General features: G+C 39.4%; 1 protein-coding gene across 19 annotated transcripts in view; it reads right to left on the reverse strand.

The window, feature by feature from the left end:
- Positions 1-16,773, reverse strand: part of PHF21A (PHD finger protein 21A) — a 191,190-nt gene that overhangs the window by 28,294 nt on the left and 146,123 nt on the right. For 13 of the 19 annotated variants that reach the window (XM_032359991.1, XM_032360006.1, XM_032359992.1 and 10 more), the window contains 3 exons: positions 15,689-15,940; positions 14,375-14,464; positions 10,559-10,852 (listed from right to left, as the gene is read on the reverse strand). In XM_032359991.1, coding sequence (XP_032215882.1) covers positions 10,559-10,852; positions 14,375-14,464; positions 15,689-15,940 — 636 coding nt within the window. The remainder of the gene's footprint in view (positions 1-10,558; positions 10,853-14,374; positions 14,465-15,688; positions 15,941-16,773) is intronic. The other 6 variants (XM_032360007.1, XM_032360004.1, XM_032360008.1 and 3 more) reach the window with 4 other exon arrangements.

Genomic DNA, 16,773 nt, shown 5'->3' on the forward strand with positions numbered 1-16,773 from the left:
ATGAGCATCAGGTGGTGTGTGGAACTGCTAAATCACTATTTTGTACTCCTAAAACTAATATAACACTGTATGGTAACTAACAGAAATTAAAATAAAAACTTAAAAAATAATAAAATAGGGGAACTTGGGTCGGTCAGTTGGTTAAGCATCTGTGTTAGGTTCAGGTCATGATCCCAAGGGTCTTGGGATTGAGCCCCACATCAAGCTCTCTGCTCAGTGGGGGGTCTGCTTCTCCCTCTCCCTCTGCTCCTCCCCACCACACTTGTGCACTCTCATTTTCTCAAATAAATCAATAAAATCTTTAAATAATAATAAACTTATAATTTAAAAAAATCTGTGTTGCCAAAAAAAAAAAAAGAAATTGAAAATAAATAAATGAGATCCACAGTGAGACACTGTAGTCACACTGTCAAAAGCTAAGGCAAAGAGAGAATCTTTTTTATTTTTTAGATTTTTATTTATTTATTTGACAGAGAGAGGTCACAAGTAGGCAGAGCAGCAGGCAGAGAGAGAGGGGGAAGCAGGCTCCCTGCTGAGCAGAGAGCCCAATGCGGGGCTCCATCCCAGAACCCTGAGATCATGACCTGATCCAAAGGCAGAGGCTTAACTCACTGAGCCACCCAGGTGCCCTGCAAAGAGAAAAATCTTAAAAGCAGCAAGACATGCCTCTCTGCCTACTTGTAATCTCTGTCAAATAAATAAATAAAATCTCTTAAAAAAAAAAAAAAGGCAGCAAGACATAAGTGATATATTACATAGAAGAGGTCCTCAATATGGTTAGCAGCCAACCTCTTCCCAGAGACCAGAGACCAGAGGTAGCAGGATTATATATTAAAAGTGCTGAGAGAAAATCACTATCAACCAAGAATGCTATATCCTGCAAAAAGCCAAGGAAGTTCATTGCTAGTAGATCTGACCTAAAAGGAATGCTGAAGGGAGTTCTTCAGGCTGAAATAAAAAGACACCAGATAGTAACTTAAAGCCATACAAAGAAATAAGAATTACAGTAAAGGAAACTACACAGGTAAAAGTAGAATCCAATATTATTGTATCTTTGATTTCTAACTTCTCTTTTGTTTCCTACGGGATTTAAGAAAGAAATACATAAATCTATATTAGTGAGCATATAATGTATAGAGAGATAATTTGTGACAATAACAACGTAAAGTGGGGGCAGAGCTGTATAGGAACAATGTTTTTGTATATTATTAAAGCTGAGCTGGTATCAATTCAGTTGTTAAAAATTTATGAATGTTAACTGTAATCCCCATGGTAACCACTAAGAAAATAACTGAAATATATACAGAAAAGGAAATGAGGGCATCAAAAGTGTGCACTAGAAAGAAAAACCAAACATAACAGAAGGCAGTATTAGAGAAACCAAGAACAAAGAAGACATAAGACATGCAGAAAACAAACAACAAAATGGCTTAAGTCCTTTGTTATCAGCAATCACTTTAAATGTAACTGGGTTAAACCCACCAATTAAAAGACAGAGAGTGACAGAATGGATAAAAAAAAAAAAAGATCTGAAATATACACAGTCTACAATAGATTCATCTTGGAGCCAAAGATACAAACAGGTTGAAAGTCAAAGAATGAAAAAAGATACTCCATGCAAATAGTAACCAAAAGAGTCCAGGGACGGCTCTACTAGTATCAGACAAAACTCACTTTGAGTCAAGAATTGTTACAGGAGACAAGGAAGGTCATTATACATTGATAAAAGGGTAATTCATGAAGAAGATAAGACAATTTTAAATATATATGCTCCAAACAACAGATTCTCACATATATGAAGCAAAAATTGACAGAACTGAATGAAGAAATAAAATTTTTATAATAATAATTGGAGACTTTAATGCTTCGCTTTAAAGAATGGAAAGAACATGTAGATAAAAGATCAGTAAGGAGGGGTGACGGGGTGTCTCAGTCAGTTAAGCAACTAACTTCAGCTCAGGTCATGATTTCAGGGTCCTGCGACTGAGCCCTGCAATGGGCTCCCTCTGCTCAGTGGGGAGTCTGCTTCTCCCTCTCTCTCTACTCCTCCTCCCCCAACTCTCCTCCTGCTCTCTCTCAAATAATTAAATAAATAAAATCTTTATTAAAAAAAAAGATCAGGGGCGCTTGGGTGGCTCAGTCGTTAAGCATCTGCCTTCTGCTCAGGTCATGATCCCAGGGTTCGAGCCCCGCATTGGGCTCCCTGCTCTGCAGGATGCCTGTTTTCCCCTCTCCCACTCCCTCTGCTTGTGTTCCCTCTCTCGCAGTCTGTCAAATAAATAAAATCTTTAAAAAAAAAAAAAAAAAGATCAGTAAGGAAACAGAGGACTTGAACAACACTATAAACCAACTAGATCTAACAGACATATAAAGAAGAGTTTATTCAACAACAATAGAACATACATTCTCAAGTAAATATGAACATTCTCTAGGTCAGATCATGTTTTAGGCCACAAAACAAATCCTAACAAATATTAAAATACTTAAATAATACAAAGTACCTTCTCTGACCACGACATAAAGAAGCTACAAATCAGTGATAAAGGAAAACTGGAAAACTTAATATATGTGGAACCTAAACAACACACTTTTTTTTTTTTTTAAAGATTTTATTTATTTATTTGACAGAAAGAGATCACCAAGTAGGCAGAGAGGCGGGCGGAGAGAGGGGGAAGCAAGCTCCTGCTGAGCAGAGAGCCCGATGTGGGGCTCGATACCAGGACCCTGAGATCGTAACCTGAGCCGAAGGCAGAAACTTAACCCACTGAGCCTTAAACAACACACTCTTGAACAACCAATGGGTCAAAGAAGAAACAGCCAGAGAATTTGGGAAATACTTTAAGAGGAATACAAATGAAAACTCAATATACCAAAACTGATGTGATGTAGTAAAAGTAGTACTCAGGAGGAAATTTGTAGCTCTAACAGTTTACCTTAAAAAATAAGAAAGATCTCAAGTCAATAACCTCACTTTAAACCTTAAGGAACTAGAAAAACTTTTAAGAAAATAGAAAAAGGAGAACTTAAACCCAAAGCTAGCAGAACAAAGAAAATAATAAAAGTTACAGTAGAAATAAATGAAACGGAGAACAGAAAAACAACAGAATTAATGAAACCAAAAGTTGATTCTTCAAAAAGATAACAAAATTGAGAAGGCTTTAGCTGGACACTCTAAGGAAAAAAAAAGAGACAAGACACAAATCATAAAAATCACAAGTAGAAGTGGGGACATTAGTACCAATCTTATAGAAATAAAAAGGACTAGAGGAGAGTACACTGAAGAATTACCAACAAATTAAATAATATAGGTGTAATGGGCAAATTGTTACAAACACACAAATTACCAAAACTGACTCAAGAAGAAATGGAGAATCTCAACAGACTTGTAACAGGTAAACAAACTGAAACAGTAATTAAAATCCTCCCCCAAAAGTCCAGAATCAGACAGCTTCACTGATGAATTCTATCACATATTTAAAGAATTAACACTTCCTAACTTGTTCTATGAAGCCAGTATTACCTTGAAACCAAAGTCAAAGACATCCCCAAAATAGAAAGCACAGACCAGTGTCCCTTATACAGTGAAAAAAAACTTAATAAAATACTAGCAAGCTGAATCTCACAGCATATTAAAAGGATGATACAGGGGCACCTGGGTGGCACACACGGTTGAATGCCCAACTCTTGGTTTCTGTTCCAGTCATGACCTCGGAGTCGGAGTCAGTCGTGAGATCAAGCATCATGTAGGGCTTTGTACTCAGCATGGAGTCTGCTTGGTATTCTTTCCTTCTTCTTCCCCGCTTTGCTTCACCTCAGCACTCCCCCTCCCCTGCATTTGCACTTTCTCTACAAAGTAAATAAAATCTTAAAAAAATAAAAGGATGATATACCATGACAAAGTAGAACTTACCCCAGGAATGAAAGGAATATAATAGATCACATTAATAAATGAGGGCAAACCACCCCCCAACACATGACCATCTCAATGCAGAAAAAACAACTTAACACTCATTCATGATAAAACACTCAGAAAGCTAGGAATAGAAGGAAACTTCCTCAACTTTCTAAAGGGCATTAATGAGAAACCATAGTTAACATCATACTCAATGGCAAAAGACTGAAAGCTTTTCCTCTGAGATTGGGAACAAGAGAAGTATGCCACTTCCATCAGTGCTACTCAACGCTATGGTGGAAGTTCTAGCCACAGCAATTAGGCAAAAGATGTAAGAGGCATCCAAATTGGGAAGGACAACGTAAACCTATCTCTATTTGCAAAGGACATGATCTTACATATAGAGATTCCAAAGAGTCCACAAACAATTATTAGAGCTAATAAGAAACTCTGCAAAGTTGCAAGGTACAATATGAACACAAAAATCAGCTGTACTGCTATATAACAGTAACAAACAACTGTAATAGGAAATTAAGAAAACAGTTACATTTATAATAGCATCCCAAAGAATAAAATACCTAGGAATACATTTAACTAAGGGGATAAAAGACTGTGTACTGCAAACTATAAACCACTGCTTAAAGAAATAAAGAAAACCTAAGTGAATGGAAAGAAGAACTGGAAGACTTAATATTGTTAATAATGCTATGCAAAGCAACCTACAGATTCAATATAATTTCTATTAAAATTCCAACGGCCTTTTTTTGGCAGAAGAATTGAAGAAAAAACCAATTTTCATATTCACGTAGGAATTGAAGGAACCATGAATAGCCAAAACAATGTTGAAAAAGAAAAACATTGGAGGACCCACACTTCCCAATTTAAAAACTTACTACAAAATTACAGTAAGAGGTAAGAGAGTTTGGTTGGTACTGGTGCAATGACAGATCTACAGACCAACAGAACAGGATTGAGAGTCCAGAAATAAATCCACACATCAATGGCCAACTGGTTTTCAATAATGGTGCCATGATCATTCAAATGGGAAATGTCTCTTCAACAAATAGTGACAAAAGAAATGGATAACCACATGCAAAAGAATGAAATTAGGCCCTTATCTAATATTCTATACAAAAATTAAGTCAAAATGAACTACTAACCTAAATAGTAAAAGCTAAAACCATACAACTTCTTTTTTTTTTTTTTAAGATTTTTATTTATTTATTTGACAGACAGAGATCACAAGTAGGCAGAGAGGCAGGCAGAGAGAGAGGAAGGGAAGCAGGCTCCCTGCTGAGCAGAGACTCCCCGATGCGGGGCTTGATCCCAGAACCTTGGGATTTTGACCTGAGCCGAAGGCAGAGGCTTCAACCCACTGAGCCACCCAGGTGCCCCAAAACCATACAACTTCTTAGAAGAAAAATTAGGGGTAAATCTTCATTTTCTTAGATGTGACCATGGATTCCTAGATGTGACACAAAAACCACAAGCAACAAAAGGAAAAGATAAACTGGACTTCATCAAAGTTAAAAAGTTTTGAGTATCAAAGGACACTACCCATAAAATAAGGAAAATACAGGCTTCCAAGAAAAAAAAAAAGTGAAAAGATAACCTATAGAATGGGAGAAAAATACCTGCAAATCTGATATGAATCTAATACTCAGATTATACAAAAAACCCTTATAACTCAACAACAAAAAGACAACCCAATATAGAAACTGGCAAAGAACTATTTCTCTAAAGAAGATATACAAATGGCCAACAAGCACAAGATGTCCAACAATTTTAATCATTAATGAAATACAAATCAAAACCACAATGCAATACCACTTCATACCCACTAGGGTGGCTATAGTTTTTAAAAAGAGAAAATAGTAAGTATTACCAAGGATGCAGAGAAAACGGCATGCTAATACATTGCTGGTGGGAATGGAAAAGGATTCAGCTGCTTTGGAAACAGTGTGGCAGTTCCTCCAAAAGTTAAACCCAGAACCATTACATGGTCCAGCAATTCCACTTAGGTATAGACCCCCAAAGAATGGAAAACAGATACTCGAATATTTGTACATGAATTCTCATAGCAGTACTATTCCCAATAGCCAAAAGGTAGACATAAACCAAAGGTCCATCAATGGATGAATGGATAAACAAGTTGTGGTATATACATACAGTGGACTCTTATTCAACTGTTAAAAAGAAATGAAGTACTGATACATGTTATGATATAGAGGAATCTGGAAAATAGTATGCTAAGTAAAAGAAGCCAGCCATGAAAGATAACACATTACATGATTCCATCTGTATGGAATATCAGAATAGGTAAATCTATAGACACAAAAAGCAGAGAGAGGAGCAAATGGAGTAATTACTTAAGAGATCCTGGGTTTTATCTTGGAGTAATGAAAATGTTTTGGAACTAGACAGAGGTTGTGGTTGCACAACACTGTAAATGTACTAAATGCCAGTGAATTCTTCATTTCAACACGGTTAATTTTACATGGTATGAATATCACCCGAGTGAAACAATAACTGGGAAACAAACAAACCCCAAAAAGCTAAAATCAGACATTAAAACCATTTACCCAGAGGTAAAGCTGTCCTGCAATGTTATTTTTTGCCTACATGGTGTTTAAACAGTTATCAGTATTTTTAAAAGTAGGCAATTTCTCAAAATATCTGGATTTCTGCCCTTTCTTAAAGGCAAAGTTTCCATATAATTAAAAAAAAAAGTTGGCTACTGTCAAGAAGTAATTGCTTTCTTGAGACGGCTTATATTAACTTTCCAGCTTATCAGTCTCTTCTACCTTCTATGGTCTTCCTGACACCAAGGCCAAATTGTCAGTTTTATCATGCTTGTTTCAAAGAGAAATTAAGAATAGGGGCGCCTGGGTGGCTCAGTGGGTTAAAGCCTCTGCCTTCAGCTCAGGTCATGATCCCAGGGTCCTGGGATCGAGTCCTGCATCAGGCTCCCTACTCAGCGGGGAGCCTGCTTCCTCCTCTCTCTCTCTGCCTCTGCCTACTTGTGATCTCTGTCAAATAAATAAATAAAATCTTAAAAAAAAAAAAAAGGTTTAAAAAAAATAATAAAAGTGGGACATCTCTTGTACTCATGCTCCCATCGAAAACTGAAAAATAAAAAGTCCACGTGTTTACTTCCAGCGTGCTTTACTTATTTATATTTACTGCTTTGCACCCATGACTATTTGAATTTAGAAATCCTGTTCTTTTTGGTATGATAAAGATAGAAATCAAACACTCTTAACAGGATTAGAAAAACTAAGTTAACCAGTTATACCCTGAATGCCAAATTCACCTTCTGAAACTTGGCTGCAGGAATAATCAAAGTTAGCCACTTGCAAAAAAATAAATGTCCAAGGGGCATTAAGTGACTGCCTTCCACTCAGGTCCTGATCTCAGGGTCCTGGGATCGAGCCCCGTACCAGGCTCCCTGCTCAGTGGGGAGCCTGCTTCTCCCTCTCCTATTCCCCCTGATTGTGTTCCCTCTCTTGCTGTGTCTCTGTCAAATAAATAAATAAAACCTTGAAAAAAAAATAAAAAGAATAAACGTCCAAATAGTTTCATCAATCAAGGTTAAATAAATTTGGATGGAAGGTAAAGCAAAATCCATCCCTGGTCACTTGGTCTCCCTTCCCTGCTAGAACACCAGTGTTGACATGAAAGGTGAAGAGTCAGCAGCGCATGTTTCCTAAGAGGGAAGACTGGGATTTGAGGATAATACATCAGATAATACTCTCATCTTGGAAGCACTCCTTTTTTAGAGGATTGAGTATAAGTTCCTATGCAAGATATATATAGAAGTAGGGAAATGGGTGGCAATCTGGCAGTTTCTCCCAACGAACCCAAGACTTTTTTTCAGTAGCTTACCTTGGGGACGTACAAAGAGGTCTTTGGTGCAAGGGAAGGGTGCAGTGGATAAAATACAAACATAGTTCCTAGGAACTAACTACATCAGTCTAATAGACTTTAAATGCTTTATTTTAGTTCCGTGCATCAATAGCAGGTGTTTAGCCCCATTTCACAGAGTGCTGGACAGACAGGGACATAAAAGGCAGTGGTATTGGGGATGTAAGTTTGCCTGGCTCCATGTTTCTGCCAAAAACGTTTCTAGCCTCAAAGCTCTTTAAACTCTAGCACTCATTTTCTCAGAGCCACCATGTGATGTGGCCTCTAATAAGGGTAAGACAAGGGAGCTCTTCTCTGGGGTGGATAAGGAGTTGGTAATGCCTGATGGGGAAGGAGACGTGAGACGATGTTGTTATTACTGACACTGCCTTCTTTTTCTGTGCCAAGGTGGGAGGCCTTTGAAACCACACAACTTGCCATGCTTCCTTCCCTCGAGGCACAGCCTCCATCTGTACCTGTTCTAAATGCACTGCACACTGAGTCTGTGAGGGTTTAGCCTTGATTTAACCACCCTTGTATTCAGGCATCATGTTTAGCATAGCAGCTGGCTCCTAATCAATACATTTCTATTAAATGCATGTTATTACCGTAAAGGAAACAGAAAGGGACCCATGTAACCTGGTCACACAGAGAAGGCTGGACACAAGTTTTGATAACTCTATGAACAGACTGCGAGTAATACTTCTGTGGCTACAATATTTATATTGCTTCACTCTTAGGCCATCTATGAGATCTCCTAATCTCTATAAATGTGATATTGGAAATGAGACACAGAAAAGAAGGACAGCAGAAAGCTCATAAGTCAGAGGATTCTGAGAATGGAGTCTGGTCTAAAGCATACCCCTGCTGACGGGGCTTAGTAACCTGCAAGCCCATCAGGCCAGAAGGTCTGCTAAACTAACAGAGCAATGACCGGATTCCTCCATTAGATCAACAAGAAGAGAGACCATGCAATTTACTGCTAGGAAAGAAATTCTTTTTAAAATTTTTGAGAAAACCTGGGTACCTTTTTATGGTATTATAATTAAAATTAAAAGCTCTATGAACATGTAAGGCCAGAACCTACAAAAGATATTCAAGATCCAATATGGAAAAAAAGCAAGTTACAAAATATTTATTGTTTAATTTTGGTTTTTGCTTTAAAAATGTTAGTAGGTGCACAGAAAATAAGTGAAGGAATCTAATCGGAACTGTTTATACTGTTTATATGTGTCAGGGGTTAGAATTATGGGAGAAGTTTACTCTTTCCATAGATCATGAGGTGGATGCATTTTGTTCATTATATCTTTCCATAATGTTTGAGTTTTCTTTCATTAGGAGTATTTATTATCTTAGATGTACTTAGGAAAATGAGAAATGTAAAAATAAAATGAAACTGAAAAAATAGGTCTCCTAAAAGTATCTTTTCCAAAAAAGAGGTCAGAGGAAAATATGATTTGGTAATCTAAAAGAGAGTTTTGAAACCGCATTCTTTGGAACTCTAAGGCTCTTCACCAGCTCTCTGAAAGCCAGCAAGGACACGAGGCAACTGATCTCCAAACACGCCCCTACCCAAACTACCCAGCTTGAGCATTTCGCTTTCATATTTTAATAATGAAGTTCTGCTGATACTAAGTTTGAAAATTTAGGATGTAAAACATACGTAACTAATTTATTTCTAACTGTTCCTCAAAGCACTTTCTGGGGTTTGAGTAGGCTCCCCGGGAAAAGATATCTGTTTTCCCTTGTGTTTTCTGAGCATGAGGTTTTAGTACCAGCTTTTTAGTGCAAGGTCTGCTGCATTTATGAGCTGTCTGGGTAGAAAGCCGGGTGCTCTATGCATAAGGATCCTCTGTTCAAGAAGGCCAAGGCAGCAGGAAGCCTCTAATTCCTACCATCTGGCCAGCCTCTCTGAATCATGGTCAGCCATCCAGAAGCTGAAGATTCAGGATCACCAGAGACTATTTTCAGAAGAATGAGAACTCAAGCCTGAGCAATTAGAAATAGGTCAATGACTTTTTAAAGCAACTTTCTTGAAAGAGGATGCTTTTCTTTGCAAAATTCATTCTCGCCACTGGTCTTTCTTTAAATAGAATATGGTGACTGCCTATAAATCCTTTTTCTTGTTTTTAGAAGTCTTCTATCACAGAGCCCTTAAGTATTTTTGGAGGTTACTTGTATTTCCATAGCCTTGTGTTTTTGAGAGAAAATCTGATTTTAGAAATATACATGAGAGACTTCAATATTTAAGCTAAAATGGCTGTATTCTCTAGAGTTTAAAAAAAAAAAGCTTTTTAGAAATTTTAATTTTTTCATTTGGTTCTTCATTTTCTGTAATAACCAGGGGAAATCTGTCAAATGAAATCCCTTTCCCTGTTTTGTTTACTCTTCCTGACTTTCACAGTCATATCCTCATCTGGATTCTTATTGGGTCAAAACTAATATGCCATTTTCTGTGTATTATACCTCTGTGCTTCGCGAGAGCAGCAGAAACCCATCTGTGAATATCTGCTCAGAACCAGCAGGGGGCGCTCACTCCCACAGGAATCTGAATCCATCTGTAAGGGGATGGTGGGAAAAGCAACCTAACTTTCTTCAGTAAGACTGGCCCTTTCGCACTGCGGATAAATGATCACATGATGAGCAACAGGTTACCGACAATGGTGCTGAGATAAAGCATTCTTGAGAGAATGTATTTAGAGACAGCCCAGCCTCAAAGGCAAGGCTACTCCTGCCCAAAGCAGATGCATACTCTGCCTGTACCTGTTTTTCAAGGCTTGGCTTGCTAAGCTGTACAGTCTGAGGTCCAGCGAGTCTGGTCCCTGGAGTAGCTATCACAATGCTGGTGAGCTGGGCCATGGGGAACGTTTTGGCTATGGTTGCAGTCTGCCCATTGACGACACGGACGGGGTGGATGGAATTCTGGGAGGTAGGGAGGGTCGTGGGGGTGAACTTGGTCAGCATGACGGGCCTCTGGATAAGTTGAGGAGCTGCAAGCATGGGAGGAGGTGCTGGGGCAATAGGAATGTTATTCTGAGCCACAGGCTTGGGTCGAACCTATGGGGAAAGAGAGGATAATATTACTTAAAGAAATTTCTCAAGTCTTGTAAGTTTAAGACATTGCCAGGTCTTTCACACTTTATATGTGAAATGGTATTTAGTGCCAATATTTATTAATATTCATGCTGGTGGTATTAATTCTACAGCTATCAGGATATATAATCTAACAACAGACTCATCAGCTCTTAAGAGGGTCCAAATGTTACCCTACCATGTGGTTTTTCTGAATCCAGACCTTAGGTCCCTCTCCCATACCATGATGGCTCTTCAGATTGAGGTCAAATGCCTAATCCAGAGACTGATCGCACTCAGGATTTGTGCCCAATGTGGTAATAATGCTGCCACTGGTCTTATTCCACATTCTCAATTTCTTCATGTTCGTGGCTTCATTCAGTGTGATTCTAACTCCCTGTTCTTGGCTGCTCCTCTAAGTCGCCTTTGTGGGCTTCCTCTTCCTCTGCCCAATCGGAAATGTATTTCTCAGAGTTTTGTCGTGGAACCTCTTCTTCCCAATCTCCTCACTCTTCCTGCAAATTCTCACCCATCCCATGGATTCAATTACCATCTATTGTACTGAAGACATTCATACTTGGTATCTCGGGAACAGACATTTCCTGAACTTCAGAATCACATACTCAACTGCCTGTCATATATCTCTACTTGGAAGTCTTCCAAGAAATTAAAAATCAACATGTCTAGGGGCTCCAGGCAGGCTCAGTCAGTGGAACATGAAACTCCTGATCTTGGGGTTGTGAGTTTGAGCCCCATGATGGGTGTAGAGAGATTGCTTAGAAATAACATCTTTAAAAACCATGACAACAAAAAATCATTATGTCTCAAACTCACCTATTTCTTCCTCTGACCCTCTCCTTCCTCCTATTATCATCCCCTCAATAAATAAATAAACTTCAGAACCATTCTTGATGCTTTCTACTCCACCTCTACTTCCTAAATCCCTCTCAAATATGGCTACATTCTATGCTCATCCTGCCATCACTCTACCTTATGTTTAGTTTACTAGAACAGTGACAAAGAATTATGATTAAAAACAGGAGGTTAGCCTTGCTTGGGTTCAAATCCTGGTTCCTACCTCTTACTAGCCGGCTAACCTCAGGTAACATAACCTGATTTAAGCCAGCATTTTTCAAACTTTCTGTACAGTGACCCTGTGGGCAAAATCTTTTCCCCTGATGCATGAAACTTTGACCTGCAGTTAACTCTCCAGCTCTGTTCCCCTGGAAACCTGATTAAGGGTAAGAATGTCAACTATGTTACCAGGCAACATTGCTTATGGTAAAAATGATCCCTTACTGCTAAACTGAATCTGAACGGGGAGAATTAAAAATACTTGATGGGACACCATGCTTTGGGCTTCATGAAGTGGGGTTACTTTTGTAACTGAGCGTGTCCCCATGTGTGGGGACCTTGAAAGCCATGGCTATGGAATTGTTAGAAGATACACTGGCTCCTGCATGGCATAAGCCTTCTATGCCAGGATGGCTCTCCTACCGTCTAGATCAAGATCTCATCCCCCTGCACCTGAGCTATCACTGGACAGCTGCAGAGACTGCCAATCAGGCTGACAAAAAATGTCTGATGCTGTCTTGCTGGTAAGCTGTGGCTTCTGTATTGTATTGTTCCAAGTAGACTGGTACCATGTGTGGGCCAGTCTCACGAATCTGAATATTTAGCTGAACTTAAGATGACCATGTGGTGGCTGCGGCAGACACACAGTAGGGAATACATTTCTTCTTTTTTTTTTTTTAAAGGGAATACATTTCTTACTGTAACCAGTACTTGCATATAGACATAGACCTCTATCGCTATAAAACAAAAACTTGATGAGACATTACATATGCGCTATGTACTCTTAATATTTCATATTCTGTTTTGTTCATTTTATTTAAGAACCCTGGTCACGATCCATTAGATTGATTTCACATAGCCTACTAATGGGTCATGACCCTCTGTCTGGAAAACATGGACTAAGCCCTAGGTTCCCTACCTAAAAAAAAATAGTAATACCTACTTCCACAGGGCTGTTGTGGGGATTAAAACAGATAACCCACAGAAAGTGCCTCGCACAGTAAACAGTACACAGCAGCAGTCTTTAAACATTCGCTATTACTGTTGATGTCCTAACTATTCTTCTTGCCCACAATCTCGATCATCTCTAATCTATTTTCCACACAATGACAAAAGGGAATTTAAAAAAAAAAAAAGAAAAGAAAAGAAAAAAAACTCACCATTTCAGGTATTTGTTTGAAGTGTTTTCATAGATCCCTGTTGTTTCTGGGATAAGGCCCAAATTCCTACATAGTCTAGAAGGCTCCATAAGCTCTGGCACAATGGGCTTCTCCAGCCTCACCTCTTCCCCTAGCCTGAGTCGGCTATGTGGCCCACCATGGTCAGCTATACCAAATTGCCTTTTGGTTCCTTAGGCTTACATGTATCTCTCCATACTGGATTTGCATATATGCTCTACCCTCTGCCTGGGACACTTATTCTTCCTCCAAAACTCTGTTGGGCTAATTTTACTAGGATTTTAGGGCTCAGACTGAATGTCAACTCTTCTAGGAAACTTTCTAGAATACTCTTAAGAATGAGATGGGGGTTCCCCCCATATGTGGTCAGACTACCTTGTACTTCCCATAATGGACACTGTGATTGCCTGTACATAGATCTGAAGCTCTCTGAGGGCAGAGAACGGTCTATCTTAAAAACTGGCTTTTCTGATACCCAAGGATCTACCGGATAAATGACTGAAATCACTTTATCTTGTGTTCTCAATGCCCAAACCTACTGCACAGGCAATTTGGAAGTCACCTATGTCCACTGATCACAAAATTCCTTTCTCTTCTCTCTTTGCCTGCAACATGGGCCTCAGATGGGAACTCCTAGGATTTCTACTTGGCAAGTCAAGTCCCCTCAAAACCCAGACTAGGGCAATCCTGACATCCTGCCATGAGAATGAGTTCAGTCCAATTGCTAAAAGAATTCTCCCAGGGCAATACGCGCAAACAGAGCTGCCTAGGTCTAGGTAGAAAGCTTCCTGTGTACCACCCTAGTCCAAGCTTCTATAGGCAAGGCTTTGTGTTTAAAAATGATACTAAATGCCATTACTTTCCAGAGCAAAACTAAATTTCTCTGGTTTCCACTGGTTAGTTTGCCTTTTGTTTCCTTCATGGCGGGGGTGGGGAGTAGTGATGGCATTCCTTCCCCACTGGCAGGCAGGTTTGGCTAAACTTCCAGTAAGTTAACATTATAAGGTTTAAAATGGTACCTTAAATTCTCCCTTTCTTCACATCCCCCTGCTACTACCTTTGGTCACTGCTAAGAAACCCCAGTGATCAAATAAGCTTCTTCCCAGTATAGAAATCATCATCTAGAACCTTTAGCTAACTAAGTAAGATCTGAACAAAGCTGAGCTGATACACACACTTCATGTGACTCAGAGAGGGCCCATGAGGACTTCTGTCTCACCTAACCCATCACTGGGCTTGTCACTGCTTTACTCACCTGTGGAAGAAAGTTTGGACGTGGAGTGAGTCGAGGAGGGGGTATAAACTGTGGTACTTTGATGGGCTGAGGAGGTGTTGCCTGAACCTGCTAAAAAACGGGAAAAATAAATAAACCACAGAGAACAACAGTTGTTCAATATCAAAGCTAGGCGTTCTTAAAGTATTTTTAGCATCACTATTCCCTGTATCAGACAATATATTCTAAAAATTTTCACTGTAGAATTAACCATCTGAATTAAGACTTCCTGAAGAAAACTTTTTCACTCTCCCACCTGCACATTTTACCCTACAGAAGTGAACCAACTGCATTTCTGTGTCCTTACATGCCTAAAGTAAAACACAGCAGGCTTGGCAATCTTAGACAATTTCCTCTGACATTCAAGAACTCTTGCACGTACATATTTTAAAAGTCAAGACTGGATCCAAAGTAAAATCAAACTTGCTGCCTGGCCAAATGGGCTTTTTCCTAATATGAGCTTTATCTAGCACTGGATGGCTTTATTCCTGTAGAGAAGTCTCTAATTCTCAGCATTTGACTGAGATAACTGGTCACTTCTCTCAAGATTCCCAGTAAATGCTGAAGCTTCACTTTATTGCTATCTAGTTTACTCATCACTGGTCATCATCCAAAAGCCACCAAGAGCTCTTAGCTGCAATTTTAAGAATAGACTTTAAAACCACAATTTGGTTATATTTTCCCCAAGCTTCAGAGGGCATCAATTTCTAAATGATTTCACCCTAGAATCTCATGAACAGTTTTTGCTCAAGTAATTCTTCAAGGGATGTTTTTTTTCCCCCTGATAGACCTTGGACACGGACACTGTTAATTTGTGAGTTTCTTGAATATTTTTAAGTGCCTCAGCTTGTTCTAGTACTTCCTAGGTGCAGCCAGTTTCAAGGGATAGTGAACGAAAGGAGTTCAGCGGGGAGTTTTCCCCAAATCGGTAATACAGAACCAGAGAATCTGTAAGTACTCAAGTTTCACAGGCAGGTCTGTGAACAGGATGGAGAGAGCAACGTGCAACAGTGTTCATGCCCTTATGAAGGACACGCCTCCCTAAGTCAAGTCAGACTTCGACTGCAGATAACACACTGTATGGATCTGGGTCCTCGGTGTCAAGGGACACTTGTACAGTTATTTGAGCAGATAGTAGGAATGCCATATTCCCTTGTCAGCCCCAAAGGAAAACTTGGTATGGCTGAATGATGGAGACTAAAAAAATCCAGCAGGAGCATAAAATGGATATACTCTACAAATGCATATCCTGAACCCTCTCATGTGGCCACACATGAGTAGCAGCTGCTGGCTTACCAGAGTGACTGTGTTTTTTGCCACAATTTGGACAGCCTCTGCCCCAGGCCCAGTGACCTTACTAGACGTCTGGAGGTTGACTGGTGTGTTCTGCACATCAGTGCTGAGCACAGCCTTCTGACTGTTGATGGCGGTCACCATAGCAATGGTAGGTCTCTGGCCCACAACAGAGGCAGGCATGGTCGCAGTTGCTGCTTTCAAGACGAGAGGTAGTGTCTTTGTGGTAATCATAGAAGCTGTAGTTACAGTCTTCTAGGAGACATGGAGAACAGATATTAGGACACTGAAGTGTGACCCCACTAAACAATATGCTGCTAATCCCCAGAAGAAAACAAAGCAATGATTCTTATAATCAAGTTTCTCAATATAACAGTATTTCTTTTGTTTACATACAGCACACTTCTTACTGTAGAGAAAGATAATCTCTAGCTTGTGCCAGAGTTTTCAAACTTAGCTTTAAGTTCATAGTCATAACTGCAGATAGATATGGGCACAGGATTTTCAACAATGAATGGGGTGGGTTTACAGGTATAGAATGTAAGTATACCTATTTATCTACTTTTTTTTTATTCTTTGCTTGCTCTCAATTTAAACTCTGCAGAGGTTGCAAATCAATGGGGTACACAACATCTCTATTTTTAATTGCTACAACCTCATCGATATGAAGCCATCATATAATTCTGGTTATCTGCCTCCTGTGACACAAAAGCTGGGATGAAAGGACAGTGTCTTTTCATTCTTTTGAGTGTCCCCCTAGAGAGGAGGAAGGGAAACTCACATGAGGATTAGCACAATTGTTGCCTCAGAGGCAGTAAATCCCAAACTCTAGATAATAAAACCCATTAACCACCTAGTATAGTAAATACCAGCTCTTGATACCAAAGGGCTGAGAGTCACTAACTACAATCTTTTCTCTGGAGAGCTGCTGTAGAAGCAATCAAAGATACAGTGAAACATGACAAAGTGGAAACAAACACCTGTGTTTCAAAAAGCCTTACAGATAAGGGGTGCCTGGGGTGGCTCAGCTGGTTAAACATCTGACTCTTGGTTTTGGCTCAGGTCATGATCTAGGAGTCATATGTTGA

This window comes from Mustela erminea, chromosome 9 (genome assembly GCF_009829155.1).
Source record: "Mustela erminea isolate mMusErm1 chromosome 9, mMusErm1.Pri, whole genome shotgun sequence".
Taxonomy (NCBI): Eukaryota; Metazoa; Chordata; class Mammalia; order Carnivora; family Mustelidae; genus Mustela; species Mustela erminea.